Source organism: Psammomys obesus, unplaced genomic scaffold, assembly GCF_907164565.1.
Source record: "Psammomys obesus unplaced genomic scaffold, mPsaObe1.curated_primary_1811, whole genome shotgun sequence".
Taxonomy (NCBI): Eukaryota; Metazoa; Chordata; class Mammalia; order Rodentia; family Muridae; genus Psammomys; species Psammomys obesus.
In genome coordinates, this window is record NW_026596057.1 from 92300 (window position 1) to 112114 (window position 19815).

Consider the following 19815-nt stretch of genomic DNA (forward strand, 5'->3'; position numbering starts at 1 on the left):
ATAGATAGATAGATAGATAGATAGATAGATAGATAGATAGATAGATAGATAGCAAACCAAAATGGGTGAGAGGCCAGAGAGATGGATGTCAGACAATCTGGGTAGGCTGTGCCAATAGCAGAATCGTGCTGAGCTGAAGCTCCAGGGACAGTGAGGAGTTCTCTGGCTGTCAGTCTTTTGGCATACACACGAGATGGTGAGATGACAGGTTGGTGGGGCCATTGCCATTGGTGTCTTGGCCACTGCATTGCCATTGCAGTGCTGGTGCTGGTGTCTTCCCCTTTACGGGCCTTTGATGAAGAGGTTGTAGCACGCTTTCCTCAGTTTGCAGTACCTACGAAGTTCTCAGGCCTGGCTTTCTTGGTATGATTTCCATATAGCCATGTTCCTTCAGTTCCATTTTATTTTGATAAATGTATAGGGTGGCACCCTTCCTACTTTTACGGCTTATCAAATTGTGCTTCACGGGTGGTGCTGGAATGATGGTGTTGTTTACATGCCCCTCGAGGTATTGAGTCACCCATGAAAGCCCTGCTTTACACCATATGGAGTGATGCAGGGTCTTAGCAAATACTCCTAAGTAACTGGAGGTTTCTTGGGATGTTGGTGGGATTGTACAATCACCAGCCACTGTGATGGTTAGCATGGGTCAACAGGAGTGGGCTAAGGGATGCCCAGAGAGCCAGTAAGACATTTTTTTTTTCTGGTTTCATCTGTGAGGAAATTCATAAAAGAAATTAACGTTTGAGTCAGTAGTTCGAAGAAAGAGGATCTTCCCTCATGCACTGTGGGGAGCCTACACCCATCTCATTCAGGATCTGAAGAAAACAGGAGGCAGAGGAGGGGGGCACCTTATTTCTCTTTTTTTAAGCTGGGACATCCATCTCCTCCTGTCCTCAGATCTCAACTCGGTGCTTCTTACTTCTTCAGATTCAGCTATGGAAACCGCAGACTGCCCCGGCAGCCAGGCTTTTGTACCTGAAGTACACAGCAAGCTTTCCTGGTTCTCCTGCTTGCAGAAAGCAGGTGGCACTTGCTGGCACTTCATAACTACATGGGACAAAGCTGCTCACATGTTAATATTGGTTTTCTTTCCGTGGAGAGCTCTGACTCAGGCAATCTGGAAAATTGTTTGGCATTTTCTTAAGTTTAAAAGCAAAGCCAGATGTGGTGGCTTGTGCCTTTACAACACTCAAGGGGCTGTGGCAGGAGGACTGATGTGAATTCAAAATTAGCCTGGGCTAGCTCTGAGTCTTAGGCCAGTGTGAGCTACAGTATAAGACCCTGTGTCAAACTACTAAAAGAAAAAGGGGAGGGGCTAGAGGAATGGCTCAGCAGTTAAGAGCACTGAGTTGCTCTTGCAGAGGACATGGGTTCAGTTCCCAGCACTCCCATGGTGGCTCACAACTATCTGTAGTTCAAGTTTCAGGAGACCCGTTGCCCCTTTTTGGACTATGCACATTCAGACATGCAGGGCAAATACCCATACACATAAAGTATTTAAAAAAGCATCACTTGAAAGGCAGAAGCAAACCAGTTTCTGCGATTTTTGAGGCCAGCCTGTTCTACACACAGTGAATTCCATGACAGCCAGCACTACATAGAGAGATCCTGTCTCAAAAAAGTAAAAGTAAATGAATAAAGTAAAATAATAATAATAATAATAATAATAATAATAATAAAAAGGTAAAGCATATACATAAATAAAATCATACCTGCATGGATCCAGCCAGATCCCCGACATAAATGAAAGCTTGAGTCCATGGAATAACTGTACCTGAGAGCACGTAATAGCTTTGTTTGTCGTAGCCACAGATAGAAACAATGCAATGGCCAACCAGTGTGTCAGTGGACAAGCAGAGTGGGGTATAGGCATCCACCAAGTGAAAGGAGCTGTTGACAGATGCACCAAGCATCTGTCTGAGTGAAGGAAGCCAGACAAAAGGGATGTGCTACGTAATTTGTACACAGTTACAGAAAACGTGCTATGAGACATAGTGACTAAATAAACCAGTGGGTGCTTGGAGAAGGTAGGTGGGAAGAGTTCACAGAGGGACACAGACACATTTCAGGAGCCACCTTCCTGCTTGTCTTACTGTGACAACAGTTTCACGTTGCACACTTCATCGGAATTCATCCAAGTCTACTATTTAAACGTGTATTGTGTACATGTCTTTACGTCTCAATAAAGTGGTCTTAAAATACACAAAGTGGGGCTATGGAGAGAGCTCAGCCTGTGAGTGCTTGTCCCACAAGCATAAGGACCTGAGTTTGACCCCTAGCACCCACATAAAAACAAAACAAAAAACGGGCATGGTGGCACACACTTACAATGCTAGGAGGCAGAGACAGGAAGTCACTGGCCAGCCAGGCCAGCTTAATTGGTAAGACCCAGGTCCCAGAGAGAGACCCTACCTCCAAAATTAAGGTAGATGGCTCCCAAGGAATGACAGTCTAGGCTAACATCTGTCATGCACCATCACCTAACACATGAGCACATAGACCCCTCCATAAGCCCCCCAAACAGAAAAGAATTCGTAAAGTAGGGAGGCAAGACGCAAAGCATTCACAGCACAGACAACTGACAAACAATTCATCTTTAAAACAGCTCTCGGTTCCCGCCTGATGGAATGGCTCAGTGGGTAAGGGAGCTTGCTGCCGAGCCTGGCAAGCTGAGTTCGATCCGCAGGATGTGGTAGAAGGAGAGAAGCAACTGCCATAAGTTGTCCACATGTGCCCCAGCCCTTGCATACACAAACATGCGTGTCCAAACACTCACGCGTGCACACATGCACACAAACAAATGGGCTGGAGGAATGGCTGAGCAGTTAGGAGCACTTAACTGTTCTCTTGCAGAGGACAGGGGTGCAATTCCCAGCACCCACATAGCCTGCTCACAACCGCTTGTAACTCCAGTTCCGCAAGATCCCAGTGTTCTCTTCTGGCCTTTAAGGGCACCTGGATGCGTTTAGTGCTCACACTGACAAGCAGGTGAACACATACACATACACATAAATAAAAATAAAAAGAATCTTGTTAAAATCGAAATGTTAGCCCGCTGGTGACAACCCACAAGCACAACTGAGGAAGGCCTCAAAGGACTAACCGGCTGTGGGATAGATGAGGGCTGGAATTTTCCCATGTCTTTGGGAGTAGTCTGAGGTGATCCTGATAGCAAAACTAACACAACGAACTGAATTTGTGTTCCCGGCACGTGGTCATCCTAATCTTGCTCCTCTGATGTGGATATCTTTGATGTGGGCACTCCACAGTGATTCATAATAGTCCATTGGTCAAGCTTCAGATGTGTGACTTTCCCTCAGATAAGCGGATAACCAGGCGTAAAGAACACGGTCTTCAAGCAACACCTTCAGAGGCCTTCTTGCTTCGTGCACCAAGATTGGGTTCTGTAAAGGCTGGTGCAGATGGCAAGGGGAGCGTTTATCCAGGGGTTGTAAGGGAAGGGAAAAATGGTTACAGTTTTTCAAAAGCGTTTGTCCTGCCTCATGAAGAAGGCCTGCTGTGCAGTTTTAGGGAAGAAAGTCTATCTAAACACAGTTCATTTAATTAACATTTCTTAGGGCTGGTTGCATTGTGCTTCCTCTTCTGAAGCTGTTGGGTCTTTCTACCACATCAGCTGCAAGATGCCTCACTGCCTCCCCCACACCCTTCAGCCAGCTCTGGACTCTCTGGGGCCACCTTCGAAAAAACATGTGCTTCTTACACAATGGAAAAACTTTTTCTAACCGCTTCTAACTACGTGGAGAAAAACGCACTCTTCCACGTCCGCCTTGCCGACCTGCCAGCCCTGATCTGTTTTATCATAACTGAGTGGCCAGGCGGTCCCACCCTCTCTCTGCCTTTAAGACCCGCCTGTCTGGTGACACACCCTACTTTCATGTCTACCTGGGACCTGGGTGTGGGTGGTGTGACAAATTGGGGCAGAAGAGTGTGATCTCTGTGTAATGAGGCCCAGGGCCTGCGACTGAGCAAACAGCTGGAGTTAGGGGCAGTGGTTCCCATAGGTTCATGAAGAGATGAAGAGAGATGATGTGGCCTCCACATTGCCCGTGCTCCCCCGTCTCTTCGGGTTGTTCAAGATACTGGATACTTCATGTCTCCAGGTTCCTCAGAACTTTGCCTTGTGCTCAGATTTTCACTGAGACTGAACAGCCTGTGTTGTGCAGCAGAAACAGATCCAGACACAGGTCAGGAGAAATTTGGGTACAAGTTTGAGCGGGCTCTTATCAATCTGTCCCCCAACCCCTGCTGTATTTTCATTACTGGGCACGTGCAGAGCTTGGAGCAGGCGTAGCAGGACGCTTCCACATTACATCACTCACAACCCCTTGCTTTTTCCCCATTAACTTCCTGCCTGAGTCTCCAGTGAGCCGATCTGTAGTCCTGTTGACCTTTCCCATACGTAGTATGAATGCCACTTGATCATCAGTCAATAACATGTTTTCAAAAGCTCCTGAGCTCGACAAGAAAAAAAAAATTAACAATTGGGAGCCCAGCATTTCATCTACAACCTGAAGGATGAAGATGGCACCAGAATCAACCTGGCCAAACTTGAATGACAAGAGCCAGTCACAGACTTGGCCACAGGTGTGTGGAGACAAGACAGTTAGATTTATTTCCTCTTTTCTAATTTGAGAGGTTTCATGTTGAAGAAAATCAGTATGTTGGGGTTGCAGGAGGTATAAACACAGTCACCATGAAGCTGAGCTGTGTGCTCATGGCATGGGCTCTTCGTGTTTGTCCTGCTGTGCTCCTGGCAACCCACATGGCACCGGGTAAGTAAAAGGTTTGAATGTTGCTGTGGAAATGAGATACGCTTAAAATTGAGGGGGGGGGATCTCAAATGTAAAAAATGGGGGGAGACCTTGACTTTGCAAAGAACCACTGTTCAAGTGGGACAAGGACAGAAGGAAGAGAAGTCTGGTGTCCAGGACTGAATGGCTCTTTCTAAATATAAAAATTCAGATATTTTCCATCCTAAAAGTCCCTTCTGACTATGAAGTTGCCTTTGCCAACTGCAAATCTTATCTCTTATTTTTCTCATACAACTTTCTTGGAAGAGTGGCGTGGGCTTGCTGTCTCTAACTTCCGTCTCACTCACCCCTCAGTGCTTGCAGCATGGGGTATAGTGGTTTACGTGGGGTGTGGTGACCTCTGTACCGACCAGGTCATCGTACCCTTTCTGGTGCTTGTCCTGGTGGCTTTCTTTGTTGCATCCAGGCCTATTGGCTGCTTATTCTCTCCTGCAGCCTCTATTTCCCTGACTCTGTCCATTTTCTCTGTGTACGGCTTGGATGTCTTTTGGTCCTTTTGTAGCTTTTCTTTGCCTCCTGTAAATTCTAGCATCCTCTATAGTTAAATCTTCACCCTTTTACTCTTCTTTCTTTTCACAGTCTCCTAATGAGACTGTATGGATGCCTCTGTACGATTTTTCTGCAACAGTTGTATATTTTAGAGCTCCAGGGCATACTTCCAACTCTAATCATGCTTTTGACTTTCACATTCGAATATTAAGCTTTACACAAGACATTTGTGTGTCTTGTGTATGTGTGCCACTGGTACCACTATGACATGACCAGAGGTATCTGTCCTTCAGATCCTCACTTCTTTTAATTCCCATTTTAACTCTATCTGATTTCGGTTCACTGCAGTGGCACTCGCTTGGACCTCGGCAGGAAGCCTGAGAGGCATTCTGAACTCTTCCTCCATCCTTCTCTGAATCATGAACTTTGGCAATTTTTACCTCCTAAATTGCTTTCACAACCAGTTCCTTCCCCGAACCACTACAAATGCTTTCTTAGGACAAGCCTTTATCACATGTGACTGAGCGGTGCAATGACTTCCTTACTGACCTTGTCTCATAGAAACGCATTCTCTCTGTATCCAGAGGGACTTCTAAACCTCAAACTCAAGTCATGGCACATGGAACTCCAAACCTGGTACCTACTAAATCTCTCAGCCTCTCCTTCACCGCCCTTAAAGCCTTCCCACTCCTGCTCCCACAAACTCTCAGTTGGCCCACATTTCCCATCACAGCCTCCAAGGTTTTGCTTCTATTTTTAGCTTCACCTGAAAAGAACTCTACCATGGCTTCCCGGTCCGCTTCCCTTTTACAAACATTTGGGTATCCTTAGAGACTCCATCTTGCTAGCACCGTCCTCAAGAAGCCAGTGGCTTCCTGTTACACCTCATTCTCACTGCTTCCATCCACACATTGCAATTGTCTTTTCACACGCTTGGTCTTCCACTAAACTGAGAGCTATTTGTGAGGGGATCAGGGTTTTTGGTTTTGTAGCAAGAACTGTGGTCTTGGGATCATCTGACTTTAAGCTCCTCTCCTAGTTACTGGTTCTGTATCACTTTGAAAAGGTCGCTTTCAGTTGAACATAGAAGCATGTTCCTGTAATCTCAGGACTAGGGAGCTTGAGACATGAAGATTGCCTCAAGTTCAAAGTCATCCCAAGTTACATTTCAAGTACCAGACCATCCAGGGATAGGTTATGAAATCCTGTTTTTTAAAAAATCACGTTTAATATATCCAAATTCACTTTTCTCTGTTGTGAAAAAGAGAATGATAATGCCTCACATAGAACTACTTAAGGTTTATTGAGTAGGCCACGAAGGCTTTAAAATTTCTTTAATTAATTAGTTAACTTTATGTAGGACTGTTTTTGCTTGCATACCTGTGTATGCCTGGTGCCTGCAGAGGTCAGAAGAGGGTATCAGGTTCCCTGCACCTGGAGTTATGGATGGTTATGAGCTACCATGTGGATGCCAGGAATTAAACTTGAGTCCTTTGCAAGTGTTTTTAACAACTGAGCCAACTCTCCAAAAACAACAGCAGGCTGAGTATGGTCGTATGACAGTGAAGGAACTGAAAAGAGGTAGCATAAGAGAGAAAAGGGCTGAGAGGAGCAAAAGAAAAGACTGGGTACTGAAACAACGAGAACTAGGAAGTAGGCTTGATAGAGAAGTTGACAACCAAAAAAAAAAAGAGTCCTGGGCCATTGGCCATGGATAAGAACAAAGGTGCCTGGGACAGGAAAGAATGTAGTGGGCAGAAGAGCACATATGAATATGAATCTGGAAGAGAGGAGAGGGGCTGGGGGGGGGCAAGGAGCAGTTAGAGCTGGGAGAAATGACATTTACCTACTTGGGTCAGTCATGGACCTAGGAGACAGAATGTGGATATATGGGGAGAGCTTGCTAAGTTTCAACTTGGAGGCAAAGAATTGTTCCACGGCTACCAACCAGTGCAGACTGACCATAAAGGGTCACTGGGAGAAGAGGAAGAAAGAGCTTTGCCATTGCTAGGGAAAGTTCCAGGGCAGGGGGCATCAAAGTAGGAGACAGTTGAAAAACGAAGACTTGGCTAGGCAATGGTGGCACACGCCTTTAATCCCAGCACTCCAGAGGAAGGCAGATCTGAGTGTTCGAGGCCAGCCTGATCTATAGCCAGGACTACACACTGAAACCCTGTCTCTAAAAACTAAGAAAAGGAAAAAAAAAAGAGAGAGAGAGGAAAAAGGAAGACTAGAAAGGGAAGCAAGAAGGGAGGAGGGGCAACAGCTACTCTTTCGGTAGACAACACAGTTTATGCTAAAGAGCCAAGTAAGTTTTGGGAAAGTGAGAGCAGTGGTGGGATGTTGTCAAGGAAGGTCAGGGGACTGGCGTAGACTATGTTTGCGGAACAAAGTAAAACAAACCCTGCTTTTGAACTTACACCTGACATTCTTGCTCCATTATTGACTCTCATGTTGGTGCCGTTGCTAGGAATCAGTTCCAGGGCCTCTTGCAGGCTAAGCAAATGTTCTACCGCCAGGCTTGCCCACCCGCCTGCTTTCCTTCTTAAATGTACTTGTGTGTATGTGTAGGTGCAGATGTACCTGTGTGCCTGTGTTAGTGTAGTCAGAGAACAACCCCAAGGGTCACATTCCTTAAGTCTTATCTACCTTTTTATTTTATTTTACTGAGACAAGGTCTTTTTCATTGGCCTGGGCCTCACTGAGTAGTCTAGGCTAGCTGTCCAGCAGGGATCCCCCTGGGGATCTTGCCTGTCTTTGCCTCCCAACCTCTTGGGATTACAAGGCTATGTTTGCTCCTCCTATGTGCATGCTAAGCAGTTTTCCAGCTGCACGCTCTCTCCCAGCAAACCCCCAAGTCTTTCTTTAAGCACTTTATAATTCGATTTTGTAGAACTTTTTCTTTAAAATGTATAGGATCGAAAACCGGGCATTGTGACTTAGACCTATGGCTGAGGAGAATTATTGCAAGTTCAAGGTCAGCCTGGCCTAGGGAGTGAGTTCCAGGCTGACCTGGATGGCAGAATGTGTCCTTGCTCATAGAACATCAACAACAACAAAAATGATGGTGAATGATGGTGAAGTCACGACTATGAAAGACTTGTGAAGATTAACTAGTGCGTGGATGTGCCAGCAGTGTATGACACACAGTGGGTACTAGAGTCTGACGTTCATCTTTCCCTCCTCTCCACTACCTACCTGCCTGCTGCGCTGTCATGGCGGTCACTGTCCTTTGGTTTACTGAACCAACAGCTGGATGTCATGCTGGTGAGTTTATTACTGTTCCTTCCTTCCTTCCCCTCCCTCTTCCATAACCCACAGTCCTTTCACTGAGAGGCCTACACACCAGTAAGCCAAGCTCAAGGCCATCCCACCGAAGACCCATTTACATCTCTTAGAGAGATTTGATGTCTTCCTGTTCTCTCCTGACAAGAGGATTCCCTAAGGCAGAAGAGGAGCCTGTCTGGAGGGCCATTTCTATCCTCTTTCTCTCTAAGTTGCAGTATCATTTTCTGGTTCTCCCTGGGCCGTCCCTCTTCAGCTGTCAGTTCGGAGACTCTGAAGTGTGAAGGACCAGTCAGCACTGAACAGAGCAGTTGCCACACTCATGATGATGACAATGATGATGATGATAGTGATATGACCCATTCCGGAGAAGCTGGCTTCCAGTTCAAGGGCTACGCATTCAGTAAACCCTTCCATCTCATCGTTTCCTATGGTGAGGCCCCGGGAAGCTCTGACCAATGTCTCCAATCACTCCTGCTAGCCCTTGGCCTACTCAGGAAACTGGTACAGGCATTAGTTCCTCATCCTCAGCTTCCAGGACCCAGAACGTCCTCAGCCCCAGGCCCTAGAGTTATTCTCTCAACACTGGGCCAATCATGAAGGCACAGAACAGGGTGAGGACATGTGAGCAATCCTTAACTCTAAGTTCACTCTCTAAGCAAAAATTGTCCCCCAGCTACCAGTATACTTTTGGAATAGAAGGCAGGAGTGGAGGGGAGGGAGGCAGAAAATAAAAAAAAGGCTTTGCCATTGTTATGTGAGTTCAAAGGGACAGAGAGCATAAATATGGGCCAGGAAGAGTTTAAAGTGACCTGGGAAGTTTAGGGATCTGTTGTGGGCATTGCTTGGGACCTTCTAAGTGAGGTGGCTGATACTCAGCAATTCCTCTGGCCCACAGATTGGCTGGTCCTCCAAGGTCCATCTGCAATATTTGAAGGGGACCCACTGGTTCTTCACTGTCGTGCCTGGCAAGACTGGCCACTGACTCAGGTCATCTTCTACCGAGAGGGCTCAGCCCTGGGTCCTCCTGGACCTAAAAGAGAATTCTCTATCGCCGTGGTGCAAAAGTCGGACAGTGGGCGCTACCACTGCAGTGGCATCTTCAGAAGCCCTGGTCCTGGCAGCCGAGAGACCGCATCCCCCGTGGCCATCACAGTCCAAGGTGAGAGTCTGAGGGGGTGTTGCTGTGTAGATTTGGGTTAGAAGGAACAGGGAGACCAGAACCATGTAGATCTACACTTGCTGAGGTTCACAGATCCAGAGCCTGGATTCTTGTCAGATTCACTCATCTATGGATCTTCTCTAGTCCCTGCCTAGAAGGGAAGGATGTAGGAAGAGAAGCAAGAAAGGGAGAAGGGAGGTAGGAGGGAAGAAGGAGGAAGGAAGGAAATAAATAGGAAGGGAAGAAGAGGAGGAGAGAGAACTTGAATAGTTCAATTGGGACTTTCTTTGAAAGAATCCATACCTAAGGGAACCAGAGGAAAAGATGGGTGGAGGAGGCTATTCGTCTGCTTTAGATGGTTGACTCTTCTTCCCTGCTTGTCTTTCCCCTAGAGTTGTTCCCAGCCCCCGTTCTCAAAGCCTTACCTTCTAGTGAGCCCCAAGAGGGAGACACAGTGACCCTGAGCTGTCATACGAAGCTGTCCCTGCAGAAGTCAGCTCTCCGCCTCCTCTTCTCCTTCTACAAGGATGGAAAGTCATTGAGTATCAGAGGAATCTCTTCAGAACTCCAGATCCCCAAAGCTTCAGGAGAGCACTCTGGCTCCTACTGGTGCGAAGCAGCCACCGAGGACAGGCAAATTTGGAAGCAGAGCGCACAGCTGGAAATCCGGGTACAGGGTGAGTTTGCCTGTGGGGTGTGTAGGAAACAAGACTGGGTTTGTCATTCAAACTCCAGGGAAAGGTAATGAAGAGGAGATGCAGGAGAGTCAGGGCAATAATCCAAAATCCTTGATGGTGGAAAAGAGCACAAAAAGAGAATGTCACCCTTAGACCATGGAACATACCAAACCAAGACCTGAGCTGGCCTCTCATGTATGTCCTGATAAAATACAGAATTCCTATGTAGTCTGAACATTTAGGGAAACATCATACCTAGAATTTGGATAATGTCTAGAAAGGGCTAGCCAGAACTGCACAGTGACACCTCATCTCCAGCAAGCAAACAAACAACCTCTCGAAAAAAGTAGAATGTATGTCAGATTCTAGAAGTTACCATCAGGAAAGCTGTATTTGACTTGACACACCCCTAGAAGGAGTTGCCTCTGCTGAAAAGAATCCTTGAAGACATGTCACATGAAAATAATGGGGGAGAATAGTGAAAATCATACTGAAGAAACAGTGCCTAGAGTGATCTATGCAGAGGAAGGCTGAAACAAAGATGAGCAACTAGACTAATGTCACGTGCAAGAAAAGGCTGACCCCAGAGAAATTAAATTCTGCCTTGAACAAGAACAATTGGGCTGTCTAATGATGAGGATTCCTCACTAAATTTTCTCAAGCAGAGATAGTCAAGCTTTAGACTAAAATTTGCATTAGAATGCAAATAAGAGTCCCCAAGCCCTGGCTGCCAGTGAGTATCACAGCCACTTTCAGAAAAGAAAAGAGATTAACTCCGTTCCCAAACTCACATCTTGTTGAGTTCAATGCCAAACTAAGTGTGGCCAATTTTCTTAGGGTTTTCTATTGCTGTGAGGTGACATCATGACCACGGCAACTCTTATAAAGGAAAATATTTAATTGGAGCTGGCTGACAGCTTGGGGTTTAGTCCGTGATGGTCATGGCGGGAAGCGTGGTCGTGTACATGGCAGACTTGATGCTGGAGAAGGAGCTGAGAGTTCAACATCTGAATCAGCAGGCAGCAGGAAGAGGCTTGAGCTCCTGAGACCTCAAAGCCCATCCCTACAGTGACACACTTCCTCCAGCAAGGCCACACCTACTCCAACAAGGCTACACCTCCCACTAGTGCCAATCCCTGGGGGCACATGGGAGCCATTTTACTCAAACCACCACACCGAGGCACACGAGAGTGGAGAAAGATTTGCTCTAGGTGTTAGGCAAGAAGAAAGAGTACAGGAGTTATTTCCAAAGCAAGACCCTCCTTCCTCAAACAAACAAACAAAAGCGTGGGAGGTTTATTCAATTTATGCATATTTGCCCAAGTAAGGGTTGGTCCATTCTTAAACATGCTCAGTTAAGCAGTGCATTCTGAGCATGGTCATTTTAAACTCGTGAGTTAAAAAATGGTAGACACACTTGGGGGCGTGCAGAGCTAAAAATAGAGCACATACTTGAAACATTAAAATGATGGACAGGAATACCTCTGGTCACACTGAATTTGCATTCTAAAGTTTTAGCTGAAATAAAAGAAAGAACACTTTGAAGACACATTCATATAGGAGTTTGACCTGAAGGTGCCTGCCTTACAGTGTAAGGGCAGGGCCAGATTCCGGCATCAAACACACACACACACATTTAAGACAAGATTTTACTTTGTAGCCTTGGCTGACCTACAGCTCACTTGGTTGACCAGGCTGGCTTTGAATTTGCAATGCTCCTTCTGCTTCAGCCTCCTGACCACTGAGAATATAAGTCTGGATCACCATGACCATCCAGATTTGATTTGCATGTGCTTCCTGTCCATCATTCAGGTCCCTTAAATTCTGCTGCTTCCTCCATCTTGAATCCAGCTCTTCAGAAACCAACTGCTTCAGAAACTCCTCCTCCGGAGCCTCCTGGTCCTCTGCCTTCACCACTTGCCTCTTCTGCTGAGCACCCGGAATTCTCCTTCTCAGACCCTCACCTACAGCACCAAATACAACTTCTTCTCAAACAAATGCAAGACATAAGAGTTCTCCTTGGTCATCTGGTCATGGAGCTGAGGGACTTGTCTGTCTACCTGAAGCCTGGTATCACAAAGGTTGCTGACAAATGAAAACAAGCTATTCATCTGTGATATGCTCCACCATCGCAATAATCCCAGCTCTTTCGGTACTGCACATACGCAGGAATAGTATTGCAAGATGTCTTAATACTTCTTTAGACTAGCAGAACTGACTGAGTATAAATAAACGGATGCAGGTGATACCCAAAGTTTGCCTATAACTGTATGTCTTCTTTTACCATGACAAGGTCATTCTTCATTCTAGACCAGAAATTTATTTCTATTGACCACAACTGAATTGAAAGAGAAGCAATGGAGGTGGATTTAATACCGCAATATCAACTGGGGTCAATTTCTCTTCCCTATATTCCCACAGGAAACATTTAGCAATGTCCCCTAGACATTTTGGGTTTGACACAGGGTGGGAAGGATGTATAGGCTGCCAGAATTTAATAAGTTAAGGCATTCACAAGCCAAGGAAGCTGCTAGTCATCCTATAATGCAAAGGACAGCACTTTTCCCCAATAAAAAAATTTCCTGTCCCCAATTTTTATTAGTGCTAAACTTATGAAATATGGGGCTAGGAAAAGTCAGGTGTTAAGCTGAGACTTCATTTCTTTTAATTACTTTCCTTCAACAACTATTAATTACATGCAAGTGTTTAATTAGTCTGGTGGCTTAAATTCTATATGCCACCTCCTCCAAATACCTATTCTGAAATTTTAATGTTTTTATGTATATGTGTGCAGGTGTGGCGGCGGAAGAAGGTTGGATCCCCTGGAGCTCTAAGGGCGAGGCAGTTCTGAGCCCCTCGGTATGTGTTCTGGAAGAACAGCAAGCACCAGAGTCCCTGAGCTATCTCTCAGCACCATCACCACCCAGGCTGAAATATTAATCCCTAAAGTAATGGCATGAGTGGTGTTGCAGGATATTTAATCCCACTGTGAACCCCAAAAATGTGAACTATAAGACCCTGTTTCTTGCTTGGTGTGGTTGAACCCTATCACACACCTTTAATCCAAGAACTTTCTGCTTATTGTAAACAGGGGATTGCGGTGTGGTTCATCCAGCCCTAGCACACACCTTTCATACAAGAGCTTTCTGTCCACAGGATTTAATAAAGTTAACCCTAGGTCAAGAGGCAGAGCAAGAAACCAGCTGACAGAGATTAAAGAGTAGGAGGGACTTTGAGTAGAAAGGTATTTAAGATAGTATGAAGAAGAAAAAGGAACTTTTTGAGCTTTGGCTCTTTGGGGCTTTAGTCTGGCTTTTTGGGACAGAAAGCCTTTGGACTTGGGTTTTTTTGGCCTTTTCCTCCTGGGCTGTCAGCTGAGCTAGTGAGCCTTTTGGGTTTTTTCCATCTGAACCTGAGCTGAGAAGGTCAGCTGGGTGCTTTCTCTGCCTCTCTGAGTTAGCAGGTTTTCACCCCATATCTGAGTCTTTATTGGTAAAATAGAACTGTTGGGATTTTCATTCTTTAAAACAATAGAAGGGAAGTAATTAGGCGGTGAGAACAGAGTTCTTATGATTAGGATCATTGCCTTATAAAAGAAAGCCCCAAAGGTAGTGATTCAGTTGCTTTTGCACATTCTGAACTAAAAGAGAGACAGAAACAACTTTAGGAGGACAGTTTAATTTGGCTCACAGTTTCAGAGGGTCTCAGTCCTTCATGACAAGGGAGCACAGCATCATGACTCAGATCCTGGTGGTAAGAGTGTGTGCTCACATCCTGATAGGCCAGAACCAGGGGCAGGTACAGCCTTCAAAGGCCTACCCTCAGTGGTTTAATTCTGCCATCAAGGCTCCTTCTCCTAAAAGCTCTACAGCCTTTAAAAATTGTGTTGAATCTAGGCACCAAACATTTAAAACTGAGCTGTGAAATCAAATCCTAACGTTCCATTCCTGGCCCCAAAGGCTTAGGGCCCTCTCACAAGGTAAAGTGCATTTACCCCAACTTTAAAAACATCTGTAGTTCTAATAAACCCAGCACTGTTTAAGAATCTCAAGTCTCTTTTCTGTTGCTGTGATAATCTGCCATGACCAAGGCAACTTCTAGAAGTTTGGTGGCTCGAATAGAAATGGCCCCCATAAACGTATGTGTATGAATGCTTGGCCTATAGGGAGTGACATTATTAGAAGGTGTGGCCTTGTGGGAGGAAGTGTGACACTGTGGAAGCAGGCTTTGAGGTCTCCTATAAGCTCCAGTGTGGCGCACAGTCCCCTTCTGTTGCTTGAAAATCAAGTACGTAGAACTCTCAGCTCCTTCTCCAGGACCAGGTCTGCTGGATGTTGCCATGCTTCCCAGCATGATGATAATGGATGAAACCTCTGAAACTGTAAGCCAGCTCCAACTAAATGTTTTCCTTTATAAAAATTGCCATGGTCATGGTGTCTCTTCATAGCAATAAAACCCTAACTAAGACAAGAAGGAACAGTTTATCCAAGGCTTATAGTTCTAGAGGAATAAGAGTTTACCACTACCATGACAGGAAAACATGACAGCAAGCACCAACCGTAGTGGTGAGCCCAGCCATTTCTATATAACAATTCCTAGGTCCAAAAGCTTGTAGCCTCCATACAATCTAATCTTCTGCAAATCTGGACCTTGAAGACTGCAGCTTCCAGCCTCCATCTGCTAAACTGGGCCCAGAGTGTTTCAGCCTCTGAGACTTACTGCTGAATGAACTCACTTTAAGCTCTTTCTGAACTCTGGCTGGCTGGTTCAACTCAGCTCTTTTGGCTCAAACTCCTCTCCAAGCTGACTGATTCAAGTTGGCTTCTCTTGGCTTCTGACTAAGTGTCTCTGCTTGGAAAAGCTGCATCTTAAGTCCACGAACTCTCCCGCCCCGACTGCACAAACTGAACAGAACTGAAAGGAACAGCACAAACTCAGCTGAGCTCAGCCACACTCAACTGAACTGCACCAAACACAACTCAACTCAACTCTCCCTGCAGTGCTCTTAAATAGCCTCTCTTTCCTGTCTGTCTTCCTGAGAGTTGGGCATATCCTATCTCTGACTCATTCTGTCAAGTCTCTTTCTGATCCATCGGTTTGTCTGCCCCTCAATTAGACACTGTTGTTTGGGATTAAAAGAGTGTACTAAAGGCATGTCTATATTCCAGCCAGAGGAACTAATCGTGTGTCATTCCAGCCAGATCACACAGACCTAGGTCTTTGGGTGCTAACTCCTGCCAGAGCAACCATGTTGCTGGATTAAAATTCCTCTATAAGGTCACACTTCCTAAGTCTCTCCCGACAACCACCAACTGGGGCCCAGTTATTCAAATGCCCACACTGTGGGGAACATCTCATTTAAACCACCACACTCTATTTCCAGCATCGAGGGCATATAGAGACATAATGTGAACCTCAATGGGCCTGGGCAGCCCTGCCTCTGTGGTCCTGATACTTACAGCACACATGTGTTCTCTCTTTGGCCAATTCCACTTGGTGCCTGCAGCTTACAAATGATGCAATAAACTCAGTGTACTCTTCGGTTGATGAATTAGCACACTGCGTTATTATGGCTTTAGTGAATGAAGAATACTGTACCACATTACCCTGAACTGTGTAGAGCCGTGTTCCCACTGTGGCCTCTCTTTGTGCTATTTATTTTGTATTCTGTAGCCTGAAATAATCTACAGACATACACGTGATCATTTTAGACAAATACAAAGAAACAAAGGAAGAAGTTCACACTGATGTTAAATAAATTTTAGCATCCTCAAGGATCTTGATTGTCAGTTTGATTGGACCTTGAATCAACTAAGAGTCCTGCTTCTGGTGGGTCTGTGAGGAGATTTCCTGGAAGGATCTAAGGTAGAAGACATAAGATCTATGAGTCAATTTTTTTAAGGCTTCTAACTTCTAGTTCACTCACTCAGCCCTCACAGTATGACCCAAAGAAGTTCAGTGTGGCATCATTTGTAGTAGTGAACAGTTAGGAAGCAACCAGGACATTAGGGGAGTAGACAGGTGTCACATGGTAGAAGCATGAAGCAGTAAACATGATGTGTGCACAGCAACACGGATGAATTTTTACACGGAACTAAACAAAACACAACATCTAGAATGCACCATTTATGTAAATTAATAATGATAAACATTACCTAAGATCCAATATGTGAACCGGTAGGAGATGGAGAGATGGTTCAGCAGTTAAGAGCACTGGCTGCTCTTCCAGGGGACCCAGGTTCGGTTCCCAGCACCCACAAGGTGGCCCACAACCATCTGTAACTCCAGTTCCAGGAGTTACCTGGAACTGGACCACCTGCTCTGGCCTCTGTAGGCAATAGGTAGGCACATGTGCACACCGATACGTGCAGACAAAACACACATACACATAGAGAAGTAGGATACATACACACAAACATATACGCACATGTAGAGGAACGCACATTAAACACCATACAGCGCGTGAATGTGTAGGGGAGAAGAATGCTGGTGTGGATAACAGTGGGAAAATAAGGAAGTAAGAGAGGAGACTTACAGAGACTGAAGGTGAGAGCCTTCTTCCCTGAGCAGCATCTGGCTCCCTAATGAGAGATGGACCTGAGAACAGATTTTGGAGTGAGGCCCCTCTTCAAGCTCCCCTGGGGTTTCTGTCACTTCAGTTTCCTCACATGTAAAACAGACTGTAGTGCTTGTTTTAAAATGCTGTTTTATTTGCCGTATTTATGCCTGTAGCTCCCTTTCACAAACCCTTTAACCGTAGGTAAGAAAGAGAGAAGGTTAGTGGGTTGAGAGGGAGCAGACCTCTTCATTTCTCCCAGCCGTTCAGGGCTGATAGATTCTTTGCTCTCTCCTCCAAGGGGCTGCACCCCAAAGCGTCTTCCCAGTGTCTCTCCAAAATGCCACACCTCCATCTCTGGTCTCTCCAAACTGCCACATTTTCTCTTTCTGGGCTCTCCTATGGATGTACCTCAGAGTCCTAGACCACGCCCCTATCCGTGCTACCATGAGGCAGGCCTTTATCAGCTGGCAAACATCATGCCCTACAGGAGGCAATTATCAGCTGTGGGACATAAAGCCCAAACTAAAACCCCACACTTGGGATTAAAACAAAAACCTACTTACATAACGTAACTGAGTTGTTAAAGAAACCAAAAGTTTCATGATACAGAACTAGTAACAATTCCTCCCTCAAGACCCCCTGTGAGGAATGAATGATGTCATTTTCCCTATCTGTGAAGCATTGATGTGATACCGGCCACACATTGGTGCATTTACTATAAGGGAGCTATTCTCACTGTCCGACATCACCCCAAGAACACTCTCCTTACCACAGTCCTTATCAGATGATGGCCAGGAAGTTCGGTTGCGACAGACTTCAAAGAATTAAAAGACTTACTCAAACCCAGTGTCCCGTGGTGCGTGCCTATTGTTCTAGCACAAAGAGGGCTGAGGAAAAGAGGAACACATTATCCCCCTTCGCCTTTGAGACTGGGCAGGATAGCAAGGCCCTTGAAAATGAAAAGCAAAATTCTGAATAACAATAATTTCCAAGCTTGTCTGTATACTAAAGAACTTGCCAATGTGTAAAGACGCGAAGAATTAAAATCTTTATGGGAAAGGTCTTGCATAGAGAAAAAGACTCCCTTTCGAGAAACTTGGACAAAAAGGTGGAATAAACAAGTGCTGGGCAGGACGCTTTTCAAGTCAAGTTCTGAGCATTATCTGTGTGGTTAATGAGCTCGGAGGCTGATTCCTATGAATTCAAGAAAGACTACACAGCACGTGAATTTTTGGTGTGATCAGGTTTCTTCTGGAATCCAGTAAAGGGGATGAGACCTTTGTTATGGCTTATGAGAAGCCAAAGTCATCTGCTTGTGCGGGAACAGGGGGCAGATGTGTGGCGCTCTTCCTGTAGAGGCAGTGGACTGTGCAGAAGTCAGACCCTGGGGATTGCTGTGAGGTGGTTGATGTGAGGAGTCCCACGCTGGTTCCAAGATGAGGAGGAAATAGGAGGGGGCAGGCAGGGCTCAAGGGAAGCATAGGAGCATTGCCTAACCAGGGCATTCATCTCTGCCCTCTGTGTCTAGTTCTCTCCCTCCCTGAGCCTTGCTCACCTTATCTGATACTTTCCAACTTTTCAGACCTACAAAGTAACTCTCTCTCTCCCTCCCAAATCCTCCTCCCAAAGCAAGATCTAAAACAGAAAGCATAATTAAAAAGACTGGCCATCTTTTCCTTAGAGGCGTTTGTATTTTAACAGAGAAAAGCACTAAGACATGAGGGAATTCCAAGAGAAAAACTTGGTGCGTCAGCAAAATTGAAGGATGCGCTCTTGGAGGGATCTGACCGTATCTGCTCAGTGATCTCCTCCCTGCTAGAGTTCCAAGGAAAGCAGGTGTCCTGGTTCCAAACAGCTGTAAGTGTGTACAGGACAGAGCCCAGGGAGATATACTATCGGGTTGGAAACTTCATTAAATATTTACATGAAACTCGGGCTCCTCATTGCTCAGGTGTGGTCACCTGAGCAGGAGAGCCAGAGCAGAGAGGTCGGATTTGAGAAGCCTCTTGGGGCTTGCAGTGACTTCTCCTCCAGGCCACAAGCCCTGGGGACTAGGACATGGCTGGGGAGGGGGATTAGGGCCTGGTGGAAGGAAAGAAGAAAGGAACGTGTGAGTGGAGATACTATAAGGTGAGGTCATTGTGGGCTGTGAGGGAGGAAGACTGAGCATTTCAGATTGAAAGAAGGGAGGAAGAGAACCTACATTACGCTGTTTTTGACTCGGGAACAACAGGCCAGCAGGGGCATGGCAGGATGCTTGAATCATGCCTTTCTGTCTACTCATTTGTGGGAGGATGTGAGCTCCACTCCAAGGAACCCAACCTTGACCCCTCTAGGCCTTTCACCGAAAGGCCTGTCATCAGGGATTAAGCAGAAACGAGCTAGGCTTTGTGAACGTCAGCAGTGGGGAAAGGACGGAGTGAGAGTGGGATGTTGGTGGCACCTGTTAGAGCTTGAGGATCTCTGTGGGCTCATGCTCTGTAGAAGGCAACAGCGCGACAGGCTGTCGAAGTTGAGGCTGGGCTGAGCTGGGATGTGGCTACAGAGGCAGTAGATGGGACAGTGCCCAGCGCTTGGGATGAGTGAGTGACACACGCAGGTGATGTCCTGCTCTCTGGACGACACCATCTTGAGAAGGTAGGATTGGGCAGAAGAAGCAACACTGTCTTCTAGTTCTCCGTGTCAGCTACTAGCTGCCTCTCTCTCTCTCTCTCTCTCTCTCTCTCTCTCTCTCTCTCTCGCTCTCTCTGCCCCTCCCCCATGCCAATGTACCCCCAGCCATCTACAGCAGCTTCGGGCAGACTCATC

General features: G+C 46.0%; 1 protein-coding gene across 2 annotated transcripts; it reads left to right on the forward strand.

Annotated features, from left to right (window-relative positions):
• Positions 1-4717: 4717 nt before the first annotated feature.
• Positions 4718-13312, forward strand: Fcrla (Fc receptor like A). Of its 2 annotated transcripts, XR_008722099.1 has the most exons (7): positions 4718-4796; positions 8577-8591; positions 8866-9042; positions 9508-9771; positions 10164-10448; positions 12261-12600; positions 13243-13312. XR_008722099.1 is itself a non-coding variant. In XM_055624620.1 (6 exons), the coding sequence occupies exons 1-6, from the start codon at positions 4718-4720 to the stop codon at positions 12542-12544; spliced, it is 1104 nt and encodes a 367-aa protein (XP_055480595.1). In that variant the 3' UTR covers positions 12545-12696. The 2 variants fall into 2 exon arrangements, 1 of the variants encoding a protein (XP_055480595.1); XM_055624620.1 differs by lacking the exon at positions 13243-13312 and having other exon boundaries at positions 12261-12696.
• The last annotated feature ends 6503 nt before the right edge of the window (positions 13313-19815 follow it).

Excerpts from the sequence above, each read along its gene's own strand:
- Fcrla (XM_055624620.1), top strand. The coding sequence starts at position 4,718 with ATGAAGCTGAGCTGTGTGCTCATGGCATGGGCTCTTCGTGTTTGTCCT. Across the intron at positions 9,043-9,507 it reads CCATCTCATCGTTTCCTATG|ATTGGCTGGTCCTCCAAGGT; the intron begins GTGAGGCCCCGG and ends TCTGGCCCACAG. Across the intron at positions 10,449-12,260 it reads GCTGGAAATCCGGGTACAGG|GTCCCTTAAATTCTGCTGCT; the intron begins GTGAGTTTGCCT and ends TCCATCATTCAG.